This window comes from Neomonachus schauinslandi, chromosome 11 (genome assembly GCF_002201575.2).
Source record: "Neomonachus schauinslandi chromosome 11, ASM220157v2, whole genome shotgun sequence".
In the NCBI taxonomy this organism is placed as follows: domain Eukaryota; kingdom Metazoa; phylum Chordata; class Mammalia; order Carnivora; family Phocidae; genus Neomonachus; species Neomonachus schauinslandi.
Window position 1 is genome coordinate 7,080,906 of NC_058413.1, and position 15,488 is coordinate 7,096,393.

General features: G+C 51.5%; 1 protein-coding gene across 2 annotated transcripts; it reads right to left on the reverse strand.

Moving 5' to 3' along the window:
• Window positions 1–709: 709 nt before the first annotated feature.
• On the reverse strand, window positions 710–14,854 carry DPF2 (double PHD fingers 2). 2 transcript variants are annotated; one of them, XM_044919201.1, is made up of 12 exons: window positions 14,743–14,854; window positions 10,230–10,390; window positions 9,474–9,581; window positions 8,986–9,149; window positions 7,497–7,589; window positions 7,257–7,335; window positions 6,704–6,745; window positions 5,483–5,620; window positions 5,229–5,357; window positions 5,038–5,150; window positions 4,122–4,203; window positions 710–2,037 (listed from the first exon to the last, which is right to left on the reverse strand). In XM_044919201.1, exons 1-12 carry the CDS (start codon window positions 14,772–14,774, stop codon window positions 1,961–1,963), a joined length of 1,218 nt encoding a protein of 405 aa, XP_044775136.1. In that variant the 5' UTR covers window positions 14,775–14,854; the 3' UTR covers window positions 710–1,960. The 2 variants fall into 2 exon arrangements, with proteins under 2 accessions (XP_044775136.1, XP_021540709.1); XM_021685034.2 differs by lacking the exon at window positions 6,704–6,745 and having other exon boundaries at window positions 14,743–14,810.
• Between the last annotated feature and the right edge of the window lie 634 nt (window positions 14,855–15,488).

The window sequence follows — 15,488 nt, forward strand, 5'->3', positions numbered from 1 at the left end:
ACAGGATGCTAAAGTTGATTTTAACTCGTTTTGTATTAATCAAAACAACTTCTCTTTTAGGGGCGCGTGGGTGGCTCAGTCGGTTAAGCGTCTGCCTTCGGCTCAGGTCATGATCCCAGGGTCCTGGGATCGAGCCCCGCATCGGGCTCTCTGCTCCACGGGAAGCCTGCTTCTCCCTCTCCCACTCCCCCTGCTTGTGTTCCCCCTCTCTCTGTGTCTCTGTCAAATAAATAAATCTTTAAAACAAAACAAAAACAAAAACAACTTCTCTTTTGTAACAAGGAATTGTTAGAACATGAACTTACATGAAGAAATCAGAATAGGGATGCCTGGGTGGCTCAGTCGGTTGAGCCTCAGACTCTTGATTTCGGCTCAGGTCATGATCTCAGGGTCATAGGATCAAGCCCCAAGTCCGGCTCTGCGCTAAGTGTGGAGTCTGCTTGAGACTCTTTCCCCCTCCCTCTCCTCCAACCCCCACTCATACTCTCTCAAATAAAAAAATCTTAAAAACAGGAAAAGAAATCAGAACAAAGTTCTCAATTTTATCTCTGCTTTACATATTGGACTTCAGCAAAAATTTTCATTTGGGATTAAAAGTTGTATTTCAAAACACTTAAAAACCACTTCCCTGAGGAAGAGAGTTTTAGGATGAAATGACTTTCTCAACCAGGAAAGGGAGTCAGGAGATAAACCACCCAGCAGGGAGTTCTGTGTAAAAACGTTTATTTGTACTAATGTTTGGAATACAGGAACTAAAGAAAGAAAGACACCTCAACTCCAAAGCGACAGTGAATTAGGGCCTGCCCACAGCCAAGGGGAAGGCCACTCCAGGGGGTCCTGGTATGGACTATCTCCCCCCACTACTTCATGTCAGTGTCACCAGGCAAAAAACTGAGGAATCAGGGTGTGAAGACCTTACCAGCTGCTAGCGAGCGTGCAAGGGAAGAAAGGGATGTCTATGTGGCTTCCCTGTGACCCAGGGGCCAGGATACACAGAGCAGGAGGCAGAGACCCCCAATTCAGTCAAGGGCAGGAGCTGAATGTCCAGGTCCAGGAAGAACAAAAAGGGGATTTCGGAGGTAGGCTTTTTTCATTGAGTTAAAAAACAGGCACATTATCCAATGTCTCCCTGTGGCCCCCAAGCTGCTGGCCTGGCCCCCTGATTCTTCCCCTCTCCCCACAACACCAAAGGGAATAAGGGGGGGAGGCAGAAGACAGGAAATTCCAAGGACGGGGAATGCTTCGGTCATCAAGAGACCGCCTGTGAGCGAGCCAGGTGAGCATAAGGAAGAATCAGGTGAAGCTGCGACTCCCCCTGGGGTGGGGTGGGGTGGGGTGGGGTGGAGTGGGTCAGGGCAGAGCGAGGAAAGTGACCAAGAACATCCTGGCTCGGGCAAAGGATCCTGGGTAGCAGGAAGAGAGGGCTGCGGAGAGCCGCTCTGGGGGAAGGAGGCAGCGAGGCTAAGCGGCACAAAGGGCCTGGAAAGCTCCTTGCAAGCGCTGCCTCAGCTTGCTCAGTTGCTCATGCCCAGCTGCTCCTGGCAGAGGCCCTGGTCTGGCTCGCCTCCAGGGGAAGGGAAAACCCTGGGGACCAGAGTGGAGGCAGAGCTGAGAGAAAAGTGAGCTGCTCTCCCACTCTTTCTCAGAGGACACTGTTCGAACCCTGTAATCGCCAGGGCCGGGGCCCAAGGCAGGCAGAGTGAATGCACTTCACAGAGAGCAGTGAGAAGCTGGGTCACAGGTATGCCTTGGGGCAGTGTGCTGCTCCATTCTCCCTGAGGGCCTAGGCCAGAGGCGGTCAGAGCTGCCACCTCTGCTTGGTGCTGCCAAAGGTGGATCGGCACGACCACCCGCGGTTATCTGGACTTGTGAGAGAGGAGGGGAAAGGTGGGTATGAAAAACAAGAGAGGAAGAGAGAAACAGCCCTAGATGTATGGGGGGAGCGGGGGTGGGGGGCACATCAAGAGGAGTTCTGGTTCTGGTAGATGGAAGCTTTCTCCTTCAACAGGTCCAGACACAAGTGGCAGCTCCAACTTCCTGCAGAGAAGCAGAAACGGGTCAGGACGGGTCCTCTACCACCCTACCGTGCTGACCTTCCACTCCCCACACCTCGCTTCCAGTAGCAGGATCAGCTACAGGAAGGCTGGGAGATGTTCTGCGGTAGCAAAGTTTCACGGTTATCCTGAGCTAGAAGAAACCTTTAGGGCTTCAAATATCATGAAAAATAATTCTCAGTGGTGATGAAAGAAATAATCACCTGGAGGCCTACTTCCAAATACAGACTCCTAGACCCTCTTGGCCCTCTTAAATCAAAATCTCTAGGAGGGCCTAGGCAGATAGAACTTTTTAAAGCATCTCAGCTTTAGACTTGTGATTACAGAAGAACCAGACTTTGTTCTCATGGCCCCAAAGGTCAGAATGAAGATCATGAATAGTGGTTCTAGAGAAACCAGTTTTGACTCCACATAAGATAGCTTTCTGGGAAAGCCATGGAAAGATGAGATGGGCTCTCCACCATCACTAGGTGTTTGAGAAGAGGCCAAGGAGCAGTGACAGGAAAAGGGGGTGAAACTCTGACGTCCCAGTGTGTTATGATCTATCTCTCAGAGTAACTGGGAAAAATGTCCCTTGCAGAAAAATAAGTGTTTCATACTTTGCTTATTAATATTTATTATGGTTGCATTCTTCTGTGTTTTTTTTTTTCTTGAGAAACAAAATTAGTCCTCAATGCCTCAGAATTTTAAGTGTAACTGTACATCTGTGTATGCCTCAGAATTTTAAGTGTAACTGTACATCTGTGTATGTGGACGTGTATGGGGGAAAGAATCCACCCCTTTTAAAGGTTCTTCAGAGACACAGGGCTCTCAAAATGTAAGAAGGTCCTTTCTAACCCAAAGGTCAATACCACAGGGGCTGGCAGGCTTCTCTGTAAACAGCCAGCCAGAATGTTAAATATTTTAGGCTTTGTGAGCCACATACAGTCTTGGTCCCATGTTCTTTTTTTTAAATCTCCTTTAAAAATGTAAAAACCATTCTTGGCTTATGAGCTATACACACTAGCTGCGGTTGGATCTGGCTTATGAATGAGCTGTAGTTTGCTGACCCCTTGACTTAAGAGCCTAGACCATCTCATGGCTTCTAGAGGATTCTCCCTCAGCTGCCTGCAGCTCTTCACTACCTCAGCCTCTGACAGTACTTCAGTAGGAAGGCCCTTCTACAGTTCATGTAGAATTCTGTCTGTAAATTGGTATTTTATGGTTAAAAAAAAAAAGAGAGAGAAAACAGAACACACTACTTCTCCCCAGAGTAGATTTATAAACTGGGCATGACAGACGACAATAGCTCTGTGGTCGCCTGCAGCTTCCAAAGGACTCTCAGACTTTGTTCGTGTCTCCTTTCCGGGCGGGGGGAGGACGGGGGGACGACGACGACACAGCAGTGTGACCTATATTACAAGTCAGCCTAACCACACAGTGAGACACTTTCTCTTGTCTGTAATGCTGGCCCACATCCTTTGTGTACAGGAAAGGCCACTGGGCATTCACATCCTCCTGAGTAAGCTCCTGAATTTCTGTAAAGGAGGAGTTTGGGCACAGAGACCTGGCTGGAGGGGGACGGGCAGAGAGACAGCCACTTTCTGGTGCCGCCACTGGTTTGGCTGAAGAACTTCTGCAAACTTGGAGCATTATTAAGCACACTACTGGAGGGGCAGACTGACCCATTCAGGCTCCAGGTTCCATACGTTTCCAGACTGGGCAAGGGAAGAGGGAAGAAATGGACACTCAAGCCCGTCACATTCAAAGAGCTGATACCAAAGCCTGACATCAGACAAACTACAAACTGAGTTTCCTGGACTGGCTGGAGGGAAGCAAACCACTCCTTGGTAACTGTTTTCCGCTCAGCACCAGTTTTCTCTTTGGCTGTTGATGTTCTGCATTTCTAAATGTACCTAACGTGCAAACATTAAACCCTCCAAGCTGAAATGCCAGGAAAGCATTCTGAGTGAAGGCAAAGTGTCTATGCCCTGATTTGAAAGAACACTTAAGAGAACTTCCCGTACAAGTGATTTTCCAAGTTACTAATATGATACTTGTTCTGCGTAAGAGATCAGGGCAACCTACCTTCAGGAGGCTCAGACATGGACGGGGTGAGACAGTACATATGGTAGCCACGGTCACAGTCGTCACAGAAGAGCAGCTGGTCCTAGAGGAGGCAAGATGGAAGAGGAAGGGGCAGGTGAGCGACCAGTGGGCCTCAGGCAGCCCACTGGGGGAGGGCAGGGATGGGAGCTTCTGTAGACACTGCTACTCCTTCCAAGAGCGGCGGGGCAGGTGGCAGGGAAGAGCAGACTCAGGAGTTTCTGGAGGAACTTCTCCACCCGGACCAAGTGAGTCACTGTCATTCCACCTGAACCCCAACAGTTTTGGAACTCAGCTCACAGCCTCCACCCCTGCCCACTACATTCTATTCTTCACAGAGCAAACTTCTCTTTTAAAAATGTTAAGACAGAGCACGTCACTCCCAATTAAACCCTCAGACCTGGCGATGCCTGCCTTCTAAGCCCTGCTTGTACTGTGCTCCAGCTGCAGGGAGGCCCCAGCCGGCCTGTCTGCCTGAAGGCCCCTGCCCTCGTTGCTCCTCTTCCGGGCAGGCTGTGCCCGCAAACCCTCTTGGACTGGCTCCTCCGCATCATCCGAATCCCAACCCCTCCTCGGAGAAGCCAGCTCTGACTATCTACGTCAGGTACCCGGCGACCCTGCCACACCGCTGCTGTCCTTGTCCTCCCGGCACGCCATAAAGCCGTCGCGCCTTTCCCGGCTCGCTGCTTGTTCCCCGCAGGAGGGCAATTCCACCAAGGGAGGGACCCCCGCTGGTCTTGTCTGGCGCCCTGAGTGCCCGGAAGGGCATCTGACGCCAAGCTGGTGCTCCAGAGACACCTGCCAGCCAAGTGCTCCCGGGAGCGCTGGGGAGGGTCCGGCTCCCCCCTGGGAGGCAGCTGTGGGCCGGGGGCGGTGGGGGTGGGGTGGGGACACGCACGTCGTTCTCGGAGGTGCCGCAGATGTTGCAGCACTTGCACTCGATGCACTGCCAGCGGTAGGTCTTCACGGCCGCCATCATCACTGGGGTGAACTGCAGGCAAGACGGGTGGCCTGCAGGCGGGGGAGGGGGTGTCACACAGGCGGCGGGGGACTCCTACGGGGGACTCTGGGCCCTGGGGCTGGAGGTACCTGAGCGGCCGCAGTCAGAGCAGGACACCAGCTCCTCGGGCTGCCCCGTCTTCTTGTTGATCTTGGAGTCCCCCAGGCAGAAGTCACAGTAATTGTTGGGCAGGGCCAGTCCGTCGGGACCCTTCTTGGCTACGGAGAGGAAGAGAGCTCCGACAAGGCTCACGGGGGCCTCTAGGTACCCAGCAGCCCCGCGGGGAGGGCGTTCCTCGAGCAGGTTGACTCCCCCTCGCCCCGCCTCCGACGCATCAGCTTACATTTCTGCTCCTCCGACCTCTGGGAAACCGGGGTGGGCGGCTGCGAGTCTTCCTTGTCCTCACCCTCCTCCTCAGCCAGGTGGGAGTGGGCGTAGTGGTAACTGAGGCCTGGTCGGTTCTTATAACGCTTTCCACAAACTGAGCGGGAAAAAGATGACAGAGAAAGGTGTCAGGACCCGAGGTGTTAGCGCCCGAGGTGTTAGGACCCGAGGTGTTAGGAAAGGTGCCGCATCCCCGCCGCCCCCTCCAGCTATGGGGCTTCGCCTGAGGCAGAAGCGACCACCCCTGCCCCCATCGGCTCTGTCTGCAACAGGCCTTCAGTGCCGGCCACCTGCCCTCACCTCGGCGAGGAGCATCAGGCCCTGGGGCTCTCCAGTTTCCGTGGCTCTTGCCTCTGTTAAACCCCAGCCCATAGCCACCTCTGCTCTCCTACACTGGCTGTCTGGGAGGCTGAACCCTGGCCCAGTTACCACTTGCCCTGGGAATAGTCTGGGGAGCTCCAGGTCAGGAAGGGAGGGGATTTTCTAAAATCTTGTTAATATGGCAGGAAGGAAAAAAGGTAAGGAAGAGACTCCAAACTTTTTTACCTCTCGGTAAACGTGGGAAGCTCAAGCTATTCCATGTATACCACAGAGCTCATCTCTGCCCAATGAGGATAAAGGAGTAGGGAGTGGATCACTTGGGGGATCACCTATCAATAAGTCTGTTGGGGTCTCTGGCCCCCAAGGCAATTCGAAGACACTCCCACATCAGTACCCTGCCCAACCCCCGCCAACTAGCAAGGAATGCAGATCCCCACATGGCATCTTGTACTCTTAAGCAGTGATCCTGAGAAGAGCAAGGGGGCCAGCAGGAAGGAATGGGGGAAGGATGGGAGGAGGTGGTGGGATGGTGAGAAACATTAGCTGACCACCAAGTGTCTGTTCTGGGGAAGGGGAAGCAGCGGGATCTGTTTGTAGCGGGTTCCTTAGAACGCTTTTGAAGCCACCCCATGCAGCGGGGCCGAGCAGCCCTAGGAGCAAGTCTGTGGGAGACAAGCAGTGGTAAAGGCAGCTTCCAGGACTGTGAGGAGTGGAGTACAACAAAAAGCCCACTGCTCCTATCCCCATGCCATTCCAGAGATTTTTACACTAGCACCACAGGAAATGAGAAAGGTGGGAGAGACAAGGGAGGAGGGAAAAGGGACAGGAAAACCAAAGTCTGAAAAGTTGAGAGAGCTACCTCTCTGGGGCGCTTTCGAGGTATGCTTTTGTTTGAAACTATCTGAAAGACAGAAAGAAAAGTCATGAGAAGAAGGCCTTGATACACTTGAGACAGGAGCGGCAGCAGCAGGAAAGCGGAGCAAACGAGAGAGAAACCAGCGGCGATGGTGCTCCCAGGGCGGAGGGACAGAAGTGGGGCGAGTCAGAGAAAAGGGGGAGAGCAGACATTGAAAAACTCGGTGCTGGACTCTGGGGGCCCTGGCTTGACTGAGCCAGCAGACCTGGATGCGGTCTATTAAGGGGCCAATTCTGCCTGCTGTGTGTGCCCCTGGCCCCAGCACCCCACCCCAGGGGACAGCAGAAACCTCTCCCAGAGCATGCAGGTCCCACCCATCGGGTAGCAGAGGCTGGGGCCTCCCAAGGGTCTCAGAGGGAACCAGTCAGCAGGCAGGAGAAAGCATTCAGGCCTTTTGTTACCACTCTGAGCAAGAACACAACCCTCCCTCCTCTCAGATCCTGAGCAGGGGCTGGGTCCAAGGCAGGGACTACCCACCCACTTGTGAGGCACTCACTGTCACAGGCATAGGGCTTGTCCCGATCCTCCAGGATGGAAGCATCAAGCTTCTTACGGGCACTGCCCACACCTTTACCCTGCCAAAAAACCAAAAAGATGCCCTTATTAAGATGTCTAGTTCTGAGGAGTAAACTCTCTAGGAAGTGGCTGCTAATTTCACTCGAGAGGAAAAATGGCAACAAGCAATAGCGCAGGGGGCTCTGTAGGCTCCCCAGTAGGCAGCGCCTTGCCTCCTCACCTTGGATTTCCCCTTGCCCCGACGCTTGGGAGTGTCTTCTTCATAGTCCTCGTCATCCAGGTCATCCAGGAAGTCATCTGGTTCTAGGATCCGCTGAGTGGACAGGAGGGTTACGATGGGCAGATACAATGTATGCCCAAAAGCTCCCCCGCGATGGGCCTGGCCAAGCCACCCAGAACCTCCTCCATGAGCCGGCCCCTCCACTCTGGCCTCGTTCCTCATTGCTGCCCTTCAACACCCTAGAATCCTCTTGCTTCTCCCTTCAATGCTTTGGGTTTTCCTTCCTTTTGCCTCTCTTCCGTTGCTCTCCTGGAGTGCCTTCCCCACCATCTCGAAGGGGCCGACTCAAATGCCACGTTTTCACAAAGTCTTCCTTGGTACCCCAAGTAGCCATGCCCTCTCCTGCCTCTCATCTGATGCCCTAGGAACACACCACGAGTGGCTCCCTTCTTTCACCTCATTTCTTAGATTACTTTTTAATGTCTATTTATTTTTTTTTTAGTAATCTCCACACCCAGCGTGGGACTTGAACTCACGAACCCAAGATCAAGAGTAGCATGCTGTACCAACTTAGCCACTTCTTGGATTTAAATTAGAGCTCTGTGTGACACCCAGGTGGCTCAGTCGGTTAAGTGTCTGCTTCTGGCTCAGGTCATGATCCTGGAGTCCTGGGATCGAGCCCCACATCGGGCTCCCTGCTCTGCGGGGAGTCTGCTTCTCCCTCTCCTACTCCCCCTGCTTGTGCCCTCTCTGTCAAATAAATAAATAAAATCTTAAAAAAAAAAAAAGAGTTTTGTTGCTTACTTGTGTGGGCTTATAGGTTTATTTTTCTAACTTCTCTGCTTCAGCTTCCCTGTATGTGAAACAGGGGCCACGATACCTACTTTTACGGTTTAGAGACTAGAGAAAATGATGGAAAAGCACTTAGCACAGTGCCTGCCATATTTTTTAGCTCTTATTATTTCTGTGTATAGTTTTATCTTCCCTGTTGGTAGGGACCAGGTCTGCTTCACCCATGTAACCCCAGGCACCAAAAAATATCCGTGACAAAAGAAGATAGGGCGCCTGGGTGGCTCAGTTGGTTAAGCAACTGCCTTCGGCTCAGGTCGTGATCCTGGAGTCCCAGGATCAAGTCCCGCATTGCGCTCCCTGCTCGGCAGGGAGTCTGCTTCTCCCTCTGACCCTCCCCCCTCTCATGTGCTCTCTCTCATTCTCTTTCTCTCAAATAAATAAATAAAATCTTAAAAAAAAAAAAAAAAGATGAATGAGGGAGAGTCTGCACTTAGAAGGAAAGAAACAGGAAAAACTGGATACTAATAGCAAAGCCAGTCAGTACTCAGTGCTAATTAGGGAATGAGCACGAACAGAATCCCAGGGGCCTGCCGCCTGGCCCAAAGCTTCTGCTTCCATTCTGATTACTGGGTGGCCTCTGATAAAGAGGAGGCTGCTTTCCATCAAAGCTCCCTTAGCCACAGTGTTCATCTTATACCTTCCGTGCTCGACTGTTGGTCACAGGAAACTCGCCCAGGCTGTCATCATCCACTCGGGGATCTGGGGCACCTCGCTTCTCCAGGGGGTCGGTGCGCAATAGAGCCTCTAAACTACTGCCGTCTTGAGAGATCAGCCCCTCTTTCTTCAGGGTCTGGTCTGTGTCTGCAGGCAAGGTCAGGATGAGGCGAGGCTCAGAAGGGCTGAAAGCAGACCGCTCTGGGTCTACACAGTGCTAGGCCAGCCATGGGCCAGTCACTGTCTTTTGATCCCTGGCTGTCCAGGAACCAAGACACCCCAGTTTACTTGGCACCGTAACTTATCTGTTTACCTGTCTCCTCTATTAGACTGAGCTCTTTAAAGGAAGGAATGGCATCTCATTCATTTTAGCATCTTCAGGATCTAGCACTGGGCCTGGTACGTAACAGGTGATTAACAGGCCTTACATGCAGCAGGCCATACCCCTGCTCAAGGAGGGGTGTGCTTTACCTGGTTTAATAGATGGGAAAGAAAGTCTTGGATCCTCAGGAGGGTGGGCTCGCCGCTTTTTCCGCCAGCGCCGGGCAGGGTAAGAGTATAGCTGCCCAGAGGCCAATCCTGTGGTAAAAAAGAAAGAGAGAAAAGTCAAACCCTAACCCAGTCCTAGGCAATAATATCAAACACTTCATCTAGAGGAGTAGCACCCCCCCCACTCCCCACCGCCCACTGAGTTCTACAGTGAGGGAGGAATATGGACAGTGAGGGCCTGGGGGTAGGAGGAAGGACAGTTTATGGAAAAGAAAAACATATGTAAGCTTGGAGCCTTGGCTAACACATAGCTCCCCAGAAGCCCAACGACAGCCTCAGCAGGGCAGTCCTGCAGAAAACAAAATGCTGGTATGAACCTGTCTGCTTCATCCTCCCTGGGCTTCTAATCAAGGCAAGACTGTATTCATCCATGCGTGGAAAGCAGTAAGGAAAACTCTCAGCTGGCTCATCACTTAAGATGAGGAAGCTTCAGGGGCGCCTGGGTGGCTCAGTCATTAGGCATCTGCCTTCGGCTTGGGTCATGATCCCAGGGTCCTGGGATTGAGCCCCACATCGGGCTCCCTGCTCAGCGGGAGGCCTGCTTCTCCCTCTCCCACTCCCCCTGCTTGTGTTCCCTCTCTCGCTGTGTCTCTATCAAATAAAAAAAAAAAAGATTTAAAAAAAAAAAAAGATGAGGAAGCTTCTTCCTTCCCTGTGCTCCTGAGTCTGAACCCTCACCTGGGCCCCGGTGTCGCTTTTCCATCCAGATATAACAGTTGCTCTGGGCTACTCCAGTCTGTGAGTCCAAGAAAGGAAGGCGCACACTGCGCTCAGCACAGAGGCGGGCATTATAATTGTGGCACTGCTCCATGGCATCCTTGTAGTACTGCTCCCCAAGGCTGCAGGAGAGACAAAGATCAGGTGTGTGTGTGTCAGTGCAGGGCGGGGCGACCCCTCTCCTCGCCATCTGCTTCTTTAGAAGTCTCAAGGGACCAGGAGACTGTGGCTTCAGTCCTATTTGCCTCCATTTCTGCCTCATGGGACACCACACCCCTTCACTAAGCCATTATGAGGAGAGGCACTTTATAAATAAATTACCATCAGGAACACATGATCTCTCATGTGCCTACTCAGATTTAAGCCTAACCCACAAGGACAGGGAGAAACTAATGTTCATTCTGTGCCTCTCTTGAGTCCAGCCCTGTGCTAGTCAAGATGCTGTTTCTCTTAACCCTCATGACTCTGAGAAGCACACGTTAGCTTCTTTTCACAAATGAGGAAGAGTTCAACAAGGTCTGGGGCCCTTACTAAAATATATTTAACAAACTACAGCATGTCTACACAATGAATTTCTATTAAGCCATAAAAAAAGAAGGAAGCTCTTCATGTGCTGATCTCAAACAATCTCCAAGATGACAAGAAAAAAAAAAAAGCAAGGTACAGTGCTGAGAAGTTACAGGATGCTACCATTTATGTAACAAGAAGTGGAAAAGAAACTCCCGGCCTCCAGAGAGAAAAACTGGGTGACTGGGAGGGAATTTCTTCCGTATGCCATTTTATATCTTTTGAATTCTGCACTAGGTACAGGTTTCTCCCACTATCTGATGGTGTACTTTCTGGCACTTCGCTTTTATAAAAGACCTACGTTAGTACCTCTTTTCACTAACCAAAAGAGATCCAGAGATGATTTTTGCTTTTAAGAAGTAGCAATTGCTTCTTTGCTTTATGCCATGTCAGCTTATGAACAGTTTCATAAGAACACTCTACTTTTGGATAGTGGGGGGAGACCTGTATTTAGCCAACTAATTAATTCTATATGCTAATTTTAAAGTCAATGGAAACCATCTGAAAACACCTGAACTTCCTTGAAGCCTACTTTTTTCCTGAGTGCCATTAGACTGATATAAAACCTGTTAGCTTGGGGCGCCTGGGTGGCTCAGTCATTAGGCGTCTGCCTTCGGCTCAGGTCATGATCCCAGGGTCCTGGGATCGAGCCCCACAGCGGGCTCCCTGCTCAGCGGGAAACCTGCTTCTCCCTCTCCCACTTCCCCTGCTTGTGTTCCCTCTCTCGCTGTGTCTCTCTGTCAACTACATAAATAAAGTCTTTAAAAATAATAATAATAAAAAAAAAAAACCTGTTTGCTCATAGGCCCATCCGAGGCCCTTTTCCATTCTCACACCATCAAATCATATAGGAAAGAACCCTCTTTCACTCAAAAGACTCAGTTTGAAATCTAAATCAAGAGTAAATCTTTAAGTGCTTTAAAAACCTGGAAAACTACACAGTGCCAGGAGTTACCTGATTCTAAGAAGCATGTATATAGAACCAACCTTGTTCTCATCCTCAGGGTTGAACAAGCACATTAGTATTGGAACTATAGTGATTCCTATTTACATATTCAGTGAATCTTAAATAAACTGAGGGCAGAGGTGGTTTCTTTCCCATAGTATCCCCAGTACCCATGAAGGTGTCTGGGACATCCTGACTTGACTTGGGAGTAAAAAGACCTTGCATGGCTGCAAGTCACCACACGAATGTGGACATTTAGTCAGCCCATGTGGAGCTCAGGTTCCTCTGCTAGACTGGGGAAGCCGGACTAGATAAGCTCTAACGACCCCTAGCATGAGAAGCTGGACAGTGAGTCTCTGTTGCTTCTGTCAATAACTCAAGCTACACTGACAAACCATGCTCTGGAATCGAGGGGGGCTTTCACAGAGCAGTCACAATAGACCACTTAGGCATAGCTTAGTATGTTCCCAAGCAACTGAAAAAGACACACCACACACAAGGCGATGACAACACAAGACGGCTTGGCTTGATTCAATGAGTGGTAATGACTGTAATTTGAGGTAAGCATGAATCTTGTGTTGGAGAGTGAAAAAAAGGGAACAGGCTCACATTAGCTGGCCTTTAGGAGGCAGCCATGTCCTCATCACACAGAGGAAAATTGGATAAACAAGGCCGAGTGCAGCAGCTCCTTTGTTTCTGCTGATGGGAATGGATACTGACACTGTAAGTCAAATGGAAGGAAAGGGGAGATGGGCTAAGGGCCGCAAAGTCAGAGCACGGAGGCTAGAATTGGTTTTGGGGAGAACAATGAGAGACGTTCTATCACAGCACTTGTGAGTTAAGTGGGATTTCAGAAGGTGGTGCAAACTGTCTCGTGGGAGAACTGGGAATGAAACACATAGGTTAGGGGGAGAGAGGATCTAATGAGGAGAGACTAAGAATGAGAGAGAATTTATAGGAAAATTCTTCTCCCAGAACAATATGCAAGTCAGAAAAGATGAGCTAGTAGTCCTGACCTCAATGTATTACCTCAGCTGTTCAAAAAGCAGGCACATCACGATCAAGAGAAGCTCCAGAAAAGTATCTCTCTCCTGGGTGAGAACGTTACAGGAAGAACGGAAGCCCCTTCTTAAAGGGCAAGTTCTGTAGGGAAATGTATTAATTGTGGTCCACAGCCCTCTGCAGCTAGAACTGAGGAGAAAGTTGGTTTCGCACTCACTACTAGTACTCAGGAACCAGTGACTGGTGACCCTCACAATCTCTGTAGTTCCTTTAAGAGAAATAAGTCGTGCTCTGTTGAAAGGGGCAACTCCTCTTTTCTAGCACTACATGAAAGGGTTGGCAACTCTATTTCCCCGAAGAAAGTCTTCCAACATAAAGTCTCATTACCTGTTAACTCTCAACCTAGGGAAGTCTGACATTCCCCCAGTACAGTAAGATTTCCAAGGTAGGAGCTCTGATTCTTTTCTGGGAAGCATGAAACCTGTGTAAAACCTCCCTTTACAATAGGATTGGGGTGTGGGGGGTTAGTCAACAAAGAGAAAGGCAGGGAAACAAAGAAAGAACATCTGAGTCAGGAAGGATAACTATATAAATGGTAGATCAACAGCGACATTTCTAAATTGAGGGAAATGTCAGCCTGAAGAAAGAGCTGGGGGAAACTGGAGTGGGCAGATCAGAGAGAAAGATAATAGTGTTGGGAGGAGGGGTAGCTGAAAGAGGCAGCAGGATGGAGCTGAAAGCAAGTTAAAAAAAAAAAAACCACAAGAGAAGAAGAAGGCACTTAGCTTAATGGAAGGGGGAAGGCATTCTCAAAAGAAGGGGCTCCGGGGGGGGGGGGGGGGGGCGGTGGGCAAAGCAATGTACTCTTTAAAAAGGCTCTTGGGAAGAGTGGGGGCTCAGCCCACCACAAAGGGAGATGAGAAGCTATAAGTCCCTCAGAATAGTTCCCAAACCTTTATCTTTGTCATCCAGTCAAAATCCAAAAGCCCTGCCTGGACAACTGGTCACCTCTCAAATTTCCTACCTCTGCACCACAGCCCAATTTACCCACTAAAAAGAGCGTGCTCTATTCGCCCACCAGGCCTGAACCCACTTCAATCTTCTTCAGGGAGAAGGCTGTTGAATCAAGTCCCAAAGCATCTTTAACTCACAGCCAACAGACCACACTCTCCATTTTTCCCAACCACCATTAACTTTAACTTTGCTCGAAACCTGACCAGCACAAGGGGACTGCACAGCGCGCAGCCTGCCGACCTAGATGCCCCTCTAGGCTGCAGAGGCGTCCTGGACCGCTTCCGTCCAGTTCCCGTTTTTTGGTGGCTGGACTGACCGGTGCAAAGGTCCTCTCCCCTGAAGTTCTTTCCTTTCTGTATCTGCTCAACAAATTCCTCCCAATAATGTTTCTGGTCCTGGGAATCAGATACTCAAGACCCCCAGCCCCCACCCCGACGTCAGGGGGCTGTTAAAACAAAACAGCCCCGCGGTGCTTAACCGCACAAGGGCTGCTGAGCCTGTTGCTCCAGGACCGGCCGCGGGCAGCGGATTGGGAGGGGTCGGCGCCGGGCTTCGCGGGGACACGGGTCGGTCCCGGGTCCGCCCTCAGCCCGGCCCCTCCGGACCGAGGCGTCTGGTCTCGGGAGCGCACCCAGACCGTGTTTCTCATACGCAACGAGGGCGCCATACTCAGGCCGCCGTAAGCCCGAAGGACCGCTCTGACCGCACTGCCCCGCAGGGAGGCTGCCCGTAAGGGGCTCCCGTGTGCCCCCCTCAGGGCCTCCACAAGTTTCCAAAGAAGCGCAACGTCTTCTTGGAGTCTCCTGTTGCCCTCCCTACTAGGAGTCGCAACAAGGCCTTCTCGGGTACGTCCTTCCCTCCGCCTCGTCCTGTCCCGCACCGCCCCCTACTCCCAGGCCCATTACAAGACCTCCCGGCCTAGGAGAGAAAGAAACGACTACTCACAGCTTCACTACATTTTCTACCACAGCCGCCATCTTCCCTGCTCCTCTCCCTCAGGCCGGGAGGCCCGGAGCCCTCAGCGCGCAGGCGCCGGGACCGCACCGGGGAACTGGTTTCCTCGTTCCTCTGCGCAGGCGCTGCCAGAAGGCGCGCGCCCGAGAGCGAGGCACGAACAGGCTTCGTGACAGTCCACCCGGGCCAGGGAGCCGAGGGAGCCCGTTGCGCAGGCGCGACGGCAGCGGGCGCGCGCCCCGAGGCTCTTGCCGGAGCCGGGTGTCTTCCATGTGGAGGGCGGGGCCAGAGAGGGAGGACCTGGCCTGGTGCAGAAATGAGAGGATTGATGGAATGAAGATGTTGAAAACCGGAGACCCAGAGATGGGCTAGATGGAGCATATACGTTCTGCTACCTCACCGACCTTTAACCTTGTGGTTTAACCCTTTGCCCTCACTCATGGGCGCGGGGAGGGAGCTGTTGGTGGGTAGCAGAAGACAGGAGTGATGCACGATCCACCTGGGGCCCCAATCGTGTGCCCATTCAAGGAGAGGAAAATTAACGTCCTGAACTGGGCAGTTCTTTGGCCTGAATATTGGAGCCTTGGCAAAAGTTACCACCCCTTCCCGCCACCAAACCCAGCCACCAACCTCAGTGATATCCACTCCACCTCCCTTGCTTCCTACTTTTGTCCCTCCACTTAGGCTCTGAAGAACTTTCCTCCTGCAACTATCCGTGAATCTTTTGTACCACTCAT

Bases quoted from the DNA above. Each gene is read 5' to 3' on its own strand.
- DPF2 (XM_044919201.1), bottom strand. From the start codon at position 14,774: ATGGCGGCTGTGGTAGAAAATGTAGTGAAGCT. The intron at 6,746-7,256 runs GTGAGTGCCTCA...TCTGTCTTTCAG, and splicing joins CAAGCCCTATGCCTGTGACA to ATAGTTTCAAACAAAAGCAT. The intron at 4,204-5,037 runs GTGCGTGTCCCC...TGCCTCCTCTAG, and splicing joins GCGGCACCTCCGAGAACGAC to GACCAGCTGCTCTTCTGTGA.